General features: G+C 38.5%; 1 protein-coding gene across 10 annotated transcripts in view; it reads left to right on the forward strand.

Moving 5' to 3' along the window:
* Window positions 1-12900, forward strand: part of HnRNP-K (Heterogeneous nuclear ribonucleoprotein K) — a 50370-nt gene that overhangs the window by 15434 nt on the left and 22036 nt on the right. For 5 of the 10 annotated variants that reach the window (XM_069505636.1, XM_069505633.1, XM_069505635.1 and 2 more), the window contains 5 exons: window positions 4081-4174; window positions 4733-4789; window positions 6728-6771; window positions 7136-7211; window positions 7943-8056. In XM_069505636.1, the coding sequence (XP_069361737.1) occupies window positions 4085-4174; window positions 4733-4789; window positions 6728-6771; window positions 7136-7211; window positions 7943-8056 (381 nt within the window). In that variant the 5' untranslated portion in view covers window positions 4081-4084. Of the gene's footprint in view, window positions 1-4077; window positions 4175-4732; window positions 4790-6727; window positions 6772-7135; window positions 7212-7942; window positions 8057-12900 lie in introns of those variants that run through there. The other 5 variants (XM_034979268.2, XM_034979271.2, XM_034979270.2 and 2 more) reach the window with 2 other exon arrangements.

Raw genomic sequence — 12900 nt, forward strand, 5'->3', positions numbered from 1 at the left:
ATTCTTATTCATTCCTTCTTCATACATCCATACTCCATATTAATATTATAAATACGTAAGTGTGTCTATCTGTCTGCTCGCCTTTCACGGCCTATCCGTTCAACCGATTTTGAAAAAATTTGGTACAGTGATAGCTTGCATCCCAGGGAAAGACATAGGCTTACTTTTTATTCCGGAAAATTAAAGGGTTCCCACGGGATTTTTAGAAACCGAAATCCACGCGGACTAAGTTGCGGGCATCATCTCGTCTTCTAATTATATAAAAGAAAACTCAAACTACTGGACGGATCAGACTGAAATTTAGCATGCAGGTAGCTATTATGTTCCCATGTATAGTTCCCACGGGATTTTTAATAACCTGAATCCACGCGGACGAAGTCGCGGGCATCATCTAATAGGTAACATCTGTCATGAGATGTTTTCAAAAGCAATAGCACAGAAGATATAATAGTACGCAATAGATACTAGATAGATAGTTCGAACGTGACCAAAGAGTGATCGGTGGAACTCCACAGAATACAAAACGTGTAGCGCGCGAATTTAGCCCGTAGTGTAGTGATGCAGGGTACACCTGTACCGTGTCAATGACCCCGACACCTGCTGTTTGGAACAATTACCATATTTAGAGCTTCTCTTACACATTGCTTATTTTATAACAATCGCTACATGATTGCCTTCATTAGCTCTGCAGGATATGGGAGTGAAATCTAAACGTAATAAGGCCTCGACTTAGAAATCACGTTGAAGTAAGACCTCCTAAATAGGGCAATAAGCTATCTAAACTTTTCTATGTATGAAAAAAGATTCTTGCAAATTCTGATATCTGACTCAGATTTTTTTCTGAGGGATTTTGATCTTATAAGAAAATAAGTTCAATAATTGTTACTTTAAGATCGAGGTTTCTGTAGCTGTATTAAATTTTACTCGAGCATAGCTGGGTGGATCAGCTAGACAACGAATAAAAAAAACCGGCCAAGTGCGAGTCAGGCTCGCGCAATGAGGGTTCCGTACTACAGTCGTATTTTTTCGACATTTTGCACGATAATTCAAAAACTATGATGCATAAAAATAAATAAAAATCTGTTTTAGAATGTACAGGTGAAGACCTTTCATATGATACCCCACTTGATATAGTCACTTACTTCGAAAGTTGAAAATACTAATTATTAGTTCATGACCACAATTTAATTTTTTTTGTGTGATCTAACCCTAAATTCACGGTTTTCAGATTTTTCCCCAAATGTCAGCTATAAGATCTACCTACCTGCCAAATTTCATGATTCTAGGTCAACGAAAAGTACCCTGAAGGTTTCTTGACAGACAGACGGACATACAGACAGACAGACAGACAGACAGACAGACAACAAAGTGATTCTATAAGGGTTCCGTTTTTCCTTTTGAGGTACGGAACCCTAAAAAGTTCATAAAAACAGTAGGAAGACCAATTAATAATTTGAATAAAATTCCCCTATATTATTTTCATAAATTCCTTTTTGGTAGCTAGCTTAGTTTGAAAGCCATTATACAAACGTAAGTAGATATGGATTCATCATATTTTGATTATTTATATTACGAGACGCTTTCAATATTTCTATACAAATTAATTGGGTAACGTAACATAAAAATATCTTGATAAGAGCATCTGAATTCTGAATGGTAAAGCCGGACCGGACCTTAGCCGGGCACAATGACAAACAGGGGTACCTACCGAGAAAAAATAATTGGGTATTTGACTCCAATTTTTTTATTACTTTATTATAAACTAGGATAAAAATAATGACGTAAACTGAAAAAACCAATTAAATCGATCAAATAACAAAAAAGTTGTAAGCATTTAAATATTTCTGATTAGACAGAGAGCGATATAGCATTTTGACGTCACCCCAAACCCCTATTTCACCTCCTTATAGGGGTTGAATTTTCGAAAATTCTTTCTTACCGGATGCCTACGTCATAATAGCTATCTATCTGCATGCCCATCCGTGCAGTAGTTTGAGCTGTGCGTTGATAGATCAGTCAGTTAGTTAGTCAGTCACCTTTTGCTTTTATATATTTAGATATTCAATAATATGCTTAATTACCTAATCGATATGCATTTAAAAAAAACAAAGGGTACAAAAGATAACGTATGAGCATAAGTTCGAATAACATTGACTAAATTCAGAAATTTACGACCTATAAGGCTTGGAGAAAATGTGACTTCTTAATTCATGTGAGCAGGTTACGGGCAGGTCATTTTAGTTTGACCTTTTCCTGGCCCGGAGCCAGGCATGACGGGCTGTAATGTCGCGTACCATTCGCGGAATGTAAAATAGGCATATTCATACCAAAACGAAAAGTATTAGTACAAGAAAAATAAATTCTTATTTTCTTGTTTGGTGGATTTTTGAAAATAAATTCGTATCGCAAACCTGGAGGCCCACTGCCGTAGTTTGATATCTTTGAATGTCCGTGTTGTGCCGACCTAAGGTCAGAACTATAAGGATCGACTTCGAGGAGGGTGTCAATGCCCGAAACCTTATAGCGCGAATGCTGTCGAGCGAGGACGCCTGGCAACGATATAGCCAAATGTTGAGGGCTATAATGATAAGAAGAGAAGAGAGATAAAAAAAAGAAATTAGAGATTTAGAAGCCTGAAGTAATGTCACCCTGTTCCGTGCTCACCATGGAAGACATGTTATTTTAGTCCGTTCGAATTGGACACACCCTGCCAGTAGGCAGAAGTCCGTAGGGATTTTTTCCTCCCCCGAAGAAAAAAAAAGTTCAACTCTGCTCCTGGTGTGGTGGGCCGACTTTAAATTATACTGTGTATCAATTGCCGGATAAAAGTTGAACAGTTGTTCGTTCAAATTGTTTGTTGGTTTGTAATAACCCGGGCTAGTCCCGGGATCAATACCGCGCGGCGTACCGGCGCCGGCGTGCAATCAACCGTTGATTAATTCCTAACTGATTACACTAAGCATTGATTTCGTCACCGGGGACTTATTGAAGAAATACATCCTTAAGCCGGAAACATACTAGCGGTGTGATGCATCAGATCAGAAGCATGTTATATAATCGTTTGAGTTGTAACACCACGTGATCAGGCAAAAGGAGAATATTAGCCGTGGTTAGCTTTGACTTTTAAAATTTTTTGAAACAGCTAAGCACAGTGTGGTGGTTTCTTATATCTTGAAGATGAGTTAGTTTTTAGGGTTCCATACCACAAAAGGAAAAAAGGAACCCTTACTTTGTTGTCTGTCAAGAAACCTACATGATACTTCCCGTTGATCTAGAATCATGAAATTTGGCAGGTAGGTAGATCTTATAGCAGACATGAGGAGAAAAATCTGAAAACCGTGAATTTGTAGTTACATCACAAAAAAAATTAAAATGTGTCCATGAACAAATAATTAGTATTTTCAACTTAAAGTAAGATTACCAAGTGGGGTATCATATGAAGAAACATTCTAAAATTTTTATTTATTTTTATTATATTGCATAATAGTTTTTGATACCGTGCAAAATGACGAAAAAATACGACTGTTGTACGAAACCCTCAGTACGCAAGTCTGACTCGCACTTGGTCGTTTTTTTTTTTACAAACATAAAAACATGATACCTTTTCATCGCCTTTGGCCAACTATTAGCTCAGTTAAAATCCTAAAACTATAGTAATAATGAGCCTAATTCCGTTGTACATAATTTCTAAACTAAACTAAAATGGCACGTCTATTGCTTTCCCTTTCATAATGTTGCTGACTTTCATATTATTATATTGTAAAGCTTGCTTAAATTATTATTTGGTCTCTTCAAACGTATAAATTTATAATTAATAATTATTTAAGTAATCTGTTAAACAAAATTGTAATCCTATTTAGCCTTATTTTCAGTCTTATATTATTAAGTAAAATTATATTGTCTGTATCGCTGTTGATTAGAAAGAAAAGAAAGATTACTAATAAACGAATAAAATAAAAAGGATAGCACTAAATTTAGACCTGTTAATTTAGTTTAGTTTTAAGATTTTGTACAAGAGAATCGGCCCCATTATAAGCGGTCCGGAAAATAAAACTAATGGAAGTATTTATTCCGCAGCAGCAGTATGAAACGCGACGCTTACGGAGAGGATGGTCCAATGCAGAAACGCCAGCGGCAGACCGATGACGAAGTCACCTTCCTCATTCCGAGCAAGGTAACACTAATCTATCTATATCTAATACAACAATATGTGATAGATTAGTGGTCAGGACGTCCGCCTCCTAATCGCAGGTCGGCGGTTCGATCCCTGGCACGCACCTCGTAACTTTTCGGAGTTATGTGCGTATTAAGTAATTAAATATCACTTGCTTTAACAGTGAAGGAAAACATCTCTATTAAACCTCATGACAGAGAGTTCTTTATAATGTTCTCAAAGGTGTGTGTTATTGTCAAAATCGGCTCAGTAGTTTAGGCGGTTCGCCGTTCGGTGGAACGTACGTATATACATAAAACACTGCTAAAATCATATCTCTTTTGGATTTTCTGTAGTGAGGTAAATACCTACTGATTGACTGACATATCCACATAGAACTCGAACAGCTTCTTCCAGAAACTAGTAGGTACTTATTAGGTATTATTTTTTAGGTATGATTTGTTACTTCAGACATAATATTATATTGCAATGTTCTATTTTTTAACTTTTTCAAAGACTTTATAATCAAGTAAAAATGTAAGGATTAAAGAAAATATTTGAAGTATCCTTTTTTACCAGGTGGCGGGGTCAATTATTGGAAAAGGCGGATCCAATATATCAAAGCTGAGAAATGAGGTCAGTATTTAAAAGGTTTTAGTCCGAAAAAAGTAAAATTGGTAACGGTTTCGTTTAGTCACCAGTCTTAATTTAGTTTAGATATATTTATATAAAAAGTAACTAAGTAATATAATTATATTTTGTTATTATCGCAATACAGTAAAATATCAGGCTATTAATTTTATAGTGTTTAAGCTACGTTACAGATACTAAATAGTAAGTAATTAGATTTATTTATTTATCACTCAGCATTCCATATATAGTCCGTAAAAAATGACTCCTCACGCGCCATTTTATTTCTACGGGTCACCTTTAAAATAAGGACTAAAATGGTACTTTTGACATGAAATTTGACACAAAAAGTACGCGTGAGGGGTTAAATTTTACGCGTTATACCTAATCTAATAAATAGTATAACATTTTCTCACCACAGGTACAAACGACCAATCTTACTAAAAAAAAAGTTCCGCTCCGTGCTTTTAATTGGGTAACGCGATAACCGAACCCATATGCCTTGGCTTTGTTAATCAGTAATCTATCTGGTAATGTAATGTCTATATTGGAAGTCATTGAAGAGCGTAAGCTCGGTGGTCGAATGGACCACTGGGTGACGCGAGCGGCCAGCCCGTAGGCTAGACAATAACCCCCCGGCAGCCAGTTACAGGTTCTTTCTGCCCCCGAGACGCCTCTGTGTCAGTAGCGCGCCGCACCGCGCGCTTCCGTACGCCATAATCTCATACCATTTTCAACTATGTCGCCACACATAACGCTTGCTGTTAAAAGAAAAGGATCATCTATCTTTTATTATTTATAGCCTCGATAGCTCAACGGTTATAGGAGCGGACTAAAAACTGAAAGGTCGTCGGTTCAAATCCCACCCGTTGCACTATTGTCCTACCTACTCCTAGCACAAGCTTTACGCTTAATTGGAGGAGAAAGGGGAATATAAGCCAGCAATTTGGCTAATATTCTTTAAAAAAAAAATTAAAAAAAATATGAAGGGATGCTGAAATATGAAGCTACTTGGAAAAGCCGATTGCGTGGCAATTCGACACCCAGAACTTTTAGCTTCACTTTATGCGCTTTCGAGGGGATAAATAATAACTAAAGATATTTGCTACTAAGGAACAGTAAGTTTGTGCGATATAATCCGCAAAAATAGACAGATCTGTATGGTAACGTGCAGCATACGATATGCGCCGTCCGCACTTTAATATTAATTTAATTTATTAAATTTCGGTACACCAACAGCAAGTTCACTTAAATAAATAATAAATAATGTAAAGTCTTTTTCTGTGTGACATGCCACTTAAAGGTATACACAGCTATTGTAGGACAACTATATAATAAGAACAGCCGCTCACATTTTGTAAATACATTTTATTTAAAAGTACAGCTCCAAACATATAATGGAAACAAAGAAAATGAAGTTCTAGTAATAAACATGCAGAAAAAGCAAGGAACCAAGCAAACAATACATACCACCACCACCACAAATCTTCTAAAACACGCAACGTACCTTTCATTCCGACACCGGAGCATCCTCAGGAGATGTAAAGTCCACATCTACAATGCAATACCTTGGTTGGTTGGTCTTTTTCTTCATGTCAAGTTAGCAGATGTTAGATGACGCACGATGCTGGACGTTGTGCTATACAGATTTGCCTGTTTTGACAGATAAAGAGAAAGTAAAGTTTGTTGTTCCTTAAGGCTGTATCCTTTCGCAAAGTAACGCCTGCTTATCCAACATTTCCTACTAAACTTTTCTAACGGGACAAAGTAAAGGGTTTCTCCAAAAAAAAGTATGTGGGGGACAATGTTAGTGTTGAAAATGGTATCGGTTATGGCATTTCCTCGTACGATGTCCGAGGCGCGCGGTGCGCCGCTACAGCGACTCTTGGTTGCCGGTCCCGCCCCGCCGCCGCCGCCGCCCGCACCCGCCGCCCCGCCACGCAGTACAAAGCCTCTATAACAGTCCCAGATTGCCCCGGCCCCGAACGGTAAACTATCGCCCACAATATCAACAGTATCAATTACAGCCCGACGCCTCATTCTCGAGTCTCAGTCAACAGTCAGGTGGTACACGTAACCGCACCGTCCTCTATCGCGACCGCCCATGACACGGCTAGCTTCCCCGCAATTTTCGAGACCTCGGTCTATATCCTCAACCCAAAAAATACGAGATTAGACGAGTTCTCCCAGATGATTCCAGAACTAAAATTTGACCATTGAAGCTATCATGTGCCGAAAGAAACCTCCCTGACCGTTGATTTGGTACACCGTTTTTTAAATATTGTGCTGTGATTTTTTTATTAGAGATTTCTCCGCTTTTCCGTGAGAGGTAACGTTGCATATGTTTTCCAGGGTACTGTCCATAACGGCGTCGGATATCGACACGATTATGGAGATCGTGAGGGACATCCTTCCAAATTTGGCTGATGTAAGTATAAATCACTAAATCTAATGACAAAATTTGACCTCAATGTTTGTCTGAATCGAACTGAATTTTATAAGACTATAGGTTGTAAATCGATGTTCGATAATAATAGTCAGTGAACGCGATTCAATTTGTCTGATAATATTCATTGATCATTTTCACCTGAGCAATATTAAATTAATTTTCTGTGCCTAAACCAATGGACCTATAAATACTCCACCCAAACCTATTTTTTTTAGACTAAAATTAGCTTTGTTAAAGAAAGGTCGATGGCTAATAAGGTGACTCTTACACCCAGTCCACTTATGAATCTACTAGCTGATGCCCGCGATGTCGTTCACGTGGAATTAGGTTCTTATAAAATCCCGTGGGAACTCTTTTATTTTCCGGGATAAAAATTAGCCTATGTCACTCTGCAGGTCTTTATCTATACCCATGCACAAAATCACGTCAATCAGTTGCACCGTTGCGACGTTATTGAAGGACAAACCAACAAACAAACACACTTTCGCATTTATAATAAGGGTACTGATCAATTACCCAAGTTCCAGAAACGAAAAACTCGTATAGCAATTTGAAATGACATGCGCAATGCTCCCCCAATTGTCATAATATTAATATTGTTGTTTTACAAGAGAAACATGGATGGGAGAACTTCCAAATCCCATAGGCACAAATAAACAGGTCAAGGGCCTGTAGTATTAAATAGGGCTAAACGAAAATTTATTCTCCAGGGTGGACCTAAGGGAAACAGCAACGAAGACCTGGACGTCCGTCTATTGATCCACCAGAGCAGAGCCGGCTGCGTCATCGGCAAGGCTGGCGCTAAGATCAAGGAGTTACGAGAGGTAGGTCTTATTACCATAGAAATTATACATGGTGACTTATTAAGGTCCAAACGCATTTAAAATGCATGACGTGCAGTGTGCATTCGCCACATGAAGTAAAAAAACCGGCCAAGTGCGATGCAGACTCGCGCACTGAGGGTTCCGTAGTCCAGTCGTATTTTGCGACATTTTGCACGATAATTTAAAACTATGATGCATAAAAATAAATAAAAATCTGTTTTAGAATGCACACAGGTGAAGACCTTTCATATGATACTTGATATAGTTATCTTACTTCGAAAATTGAAAATACTAATTATTAGTCATGACCACAATTTTTTTTTGTGTGATCTAACCCTAAATTCACGGTTTTCAGATTTTTCCCCAAATGTCAGCTATAAGATCGACCCTACCTGCCAAATTTCATGATTCTAGGTCAACGGGAAGTACCCTGTAGGTTTCTTGACAGACCGACAGACAGACAGACAGACAACAAAGTGATCCTATAAGGGTTCCGCTTTTCCTTTTGAGGTACGGAACCCTAAAAAAACAAAATTTATTTATTTCACGTAGAACAACTAGGTGTCTCTTATGCGATGTATGTTACTCTATTACCGTTAGGAAAGGAGATTTAGTGAGAAGAGCCGGCAAGTAACATTTTCGCGCCCCAAACTCTAACGTTATTATACGATATCGGTACTGGATACGAATATCGATAGGTATTGGATATACAAAATGCTATTATCCGTACTTCCATACTAATATTATGAATGCGAAAGTGTCTGTCTGTCTCCTAGCTTTTCACGGCCCAGCAGTTTAACCGATTTCGATGAAATTTGGTACAGAGTTAGCTTACGTCCCGGGGAAGGACATTGCCTACTTTTTATCCCGGAAAATCAAAGAGTTCCCACGAGATTCTTAAAGGCCCATCTGTTTAACCGATTTATATGAGATTTGGTACAAAGGTAGCTTGCATCCCGGAAATTGACATAGGCAACTATTTATCCCTAAAAATCATTGCGGACGAAGTCGCGGGCATCCTCTAGTAATAAATAAATAATCTGAGACACGCGTTTCGAGCGTTGTACTTAGAATGTTGGAGGTATTTTCGTAAGTCGCCCGTAAGGTAAGGTGTAATTAAAGGCAACAGCTGTGGTGTTCGAGTCTCATCTGTCGAGGCGCGAGCAATAACGAAGAGATTTTTTCCTCGCGAAGTTGGGGCGTCCGCGGATGAAGGGCAGATGTGAAAGCAGCTGCCGCTACGCCCGTATCCCGTCTTATCTCAATCCGACGGATGTTTTAGACAATTTACCTAGTTTTTTATCGTGCCGTGTTGATTTTCGACGCTATACGGATAGGTGGGGACACTTATGCATCTGCTTTAACAACCTTTCCTCGTAATTAATTTTCATCGAAGCCATCTATAGATGCGGCGAATAATTTAGGTACTATTGTTTACCCAAATTAGTAGATGAAACTTGTCAACTACAAAATTATCGAATTTGTCATTAGGTATTATTTAGCAATGTGCATACATACCTAGTATTTAAATTATAGATTTATCTGTAGATCACTGTTACTGAGCAATATTGGAAAAAGAACATAATGAAATGTTAAGTACGTCAAGGAGCTAAATCAGTACCCTTATTATAAATGCGAAAGTGTTGCGACGTGATTGAAGGACAAACCAACAAACAAAAAATGCGAAAGTGTGTTTGTTTGTTGGTTTGTCCTTCAATCATGTCGCAACGGTGCAACGGATTGACGTGAATTTGTGCATGGGTATAGATAAGACCTGGAGAGTGACATAGGCTACTTTTTATCTCGGAAAATCAAAGATTTCTCACGGGATTTTTTAAAAACCTAATTCTGCGTGGACGAAGTCGCGGGCATCAGGTAGTCCAAAATAATTGACTTAAAGCATACGTAAAATTGAACCACATTGAACGTTAAGGCTGTTATAGTACCTACCTACTAGCTGATGCCTGCGACTTCGTCCGCGTGGATTTAAGTTTTCCAAAATCCCGTGGGAACTCGTTAATTTTCCGGGATAAAAAGTAGCCTATGTGCTAATCCAGGGTATAGTCTATCTCCATTCCAAATTTCAGCCAAATCCGTCCAGTAGTTTTTGCGTGAAGGAGTAACAAACATACACACACACAACCACACACACATACACACACACACACAAACTTTCGCCTTTATAATATTAGTGTGATAGATACTTCAAAAGAAAAACATGGTTAATTCCATCAAGCTACAATAACCTTAATTATTATTTACAAAAACCAGTTTGTTATATCTGCCCCCAAGAAATTCTGCCCTTTGATTGGTTGATTCGCTGTTTACATTTTTTCACAGCCAATCAAAGGGCAGAATTCTTGACGATTGCGATAGCCATGAAATGGTTATTCTTACACAATTGGGGGGCTGATATAGCATCTATTGTCGACGCGCTCACATAATCAAGCTTAAAAGCCATACAACAATTTGTCAGGGTTGTACGATGTACGTATAATACGCGACAGGTTGAGATGGCAATCGCGGTATGAGGCGGGGGCTGTGCGGGCCTGCGGAGCGTTCCCTCCCCGATTGCTATCACGACCTGTCGCGTACACTGACATTCTAGCGGCAGCAAACAAATAACGTGAAAGCTTCCACCGATGCCCGGAGTGCATCGAAACGATCAATTACAAGAACTAACTAACTATACTGCGGTAACTCGGAAGTATTAAAACGTCGCAACTTCGCAATCTAGCCAGCCCGTATTGTGTTTCATAACTTTGTCTAAAATCTAAATGTAGCTTCCGGTGTCAGAAAGGCTGATCAGTTTTGATTCAATTTGTATATCGGCTTATTATTGAAATCAGTTTATTACCACTCTGTTACTCATACCTTTATGACGTTTTATCGGTCTCAACGACAGAGACAGTGCTCTACAAATTTGCTATCTTGCTATCAATATGCTATCGACCCTTAGAAGGCTAAGGGTCGATGTACATTACTTTCGGCCGCGTACTGTATGTAGGTAGTGGTTTTACTGCGGTAATCGATAGAGACTATGCTTAAGAAAATATAATAGTTGAAGTTAGCCTGTGAAATTAAAAGAAAGACAACTATCTACGATTTTCCAAATTAATACTCTGTATAAGATCGATGTTAGAGGCGTTGCGCGTTGCTCAGCTGTTGTATTAGCGTATTAAAAAGTGTTTCTTACATTATATGCGGCTCAAAACACGTTTAATAACCATGTGATGCGCCAGATTTTAAGTATGGCTTCAGATGGCATCTGGGGGTTTTTGCGTGTAAATAGTTTGCGTTCGAAAATTTATATGTTTTTTTTTGTGACCGATCAGCTGTTCCCTAAGGCTGGCGCTACATTGGTATTGACAACAAAATTCATCGCTGATCTTCCGCGGCGGAATGCTATTTATATTCTATGCCCGCGACTTCATCCGCGTGGATTTAGGTTTTTTATAAATCCTTTTGGAATTTTTCAATTTTCCGGGATAAAAAGTAGTCCATGTCCTTCTTCGGGACTTACTACCAAACTAACTTAGTACCAAATTTCATCAAAATCGTTTAAACTGTTGGGCGGTGAAATGCTAGCAGACAGATAGACAGACACAGTTTCGTATTTATAATATTAGGATAAATTAATATAATTATATAATTTACTGCTACCGCTAACACTATGCAGAAATTTGGTGCAGAGATAGCTGGCATCCCGGGGAAGAACGGCTTTTGGTCCCAGAAAATTAAAGAGTTTTCATGGGATATAAAAAAGCCTAAATCTACGCGGATGAAGTGGCGGGCATCATCTACATACAATGAAAATGATGACGTTCCGTCGCGGAATTTTCGCGTAATATAGCGCCAGCTTTACGGTTCACAAGGAGCGCATTTCTTCGACCGCTCCGTGGACTATTCTACCTGTGAGGACAAAACTCGATATATTTCAAAGGTACCTACATAGAAATCACGTAAATAATAGAATAACGTCGATAAACATTCTCGGTGCCGAGACCTGACAATAGATCTCATCAATTGTCCATTTTTAGGGTTCCGTACCTAAAACGGAACCCTTATAGGATCACTTTGTTGTCTGTCTGTCTGTCAGTCTGTCAAGAAACCTACAGGGTACTTCCCGTTGACCTAGAATCATAAAATTTGGCAGGTAGGGGTAGATCTTATAGTTGACATTTGGGGAAAAATCTGAAAACCGTGAATTTAAGGTTAGATCACACAAAAATAAATAAATTGTGGTCATGAACTAATAATCGTATTTTCAATTTTCTAAGTAAGTTAACTGTATCAAGTGGGGTATCATATGAAAGGTCTTCATCTGTGCATTCTAAAACAGATTTTTATTTATTTTTATGTATCATAGTTTTTGAATTATAAATGTCGAAAAAATACGACCCTAGTACGGAACTCTCATTGCGCGAGCCTGACTCGCACTTGGCTGGTTTTTATGTAGGTACGTAAACTACCAATCCATTCCGCAAAAATAACACAAGGTATAATATCTAGTTCACGTCTTGGATGCAAACCTCCGCTTCATATTTACTTGAGTGATGATGGGTTTTGTAACAGGTATTACTAGATGGATAGAGCAGTTTCGTCCGCTGGATATAAGGTTTCTAAAAATCCCTCGGGAGCTCTTCAATTATCCAGGATAAGCTAGCTAGTATCCTATGTGTTAAATCAGGCTATGAGCTACGAGTATACCTATTCCAAACAGCCAAATCGCTTCAGTCATCTATATATATAAAAGGAAAAGGTGACTGACTGACTGACTGACTGACTGAATGACTGACTGACTGACTGACTGATCTATCAACGCACAGCTCAAACTACTGGAC

The sequence above is a fragment of the Maniola hyperantus genome, chromosome 20, assembly GCF_902806685.2.
Source record: "Maniola hyperantus chromosome 20, iAphHyp1.2, whole genome shotgun sequence".
Lineage (NCBI taxonomy): Eukaryota > Metazoa > Arthropoda > Insecta > Lepidoptera > Nymphalidae > Maniola > Maniola hyperantus.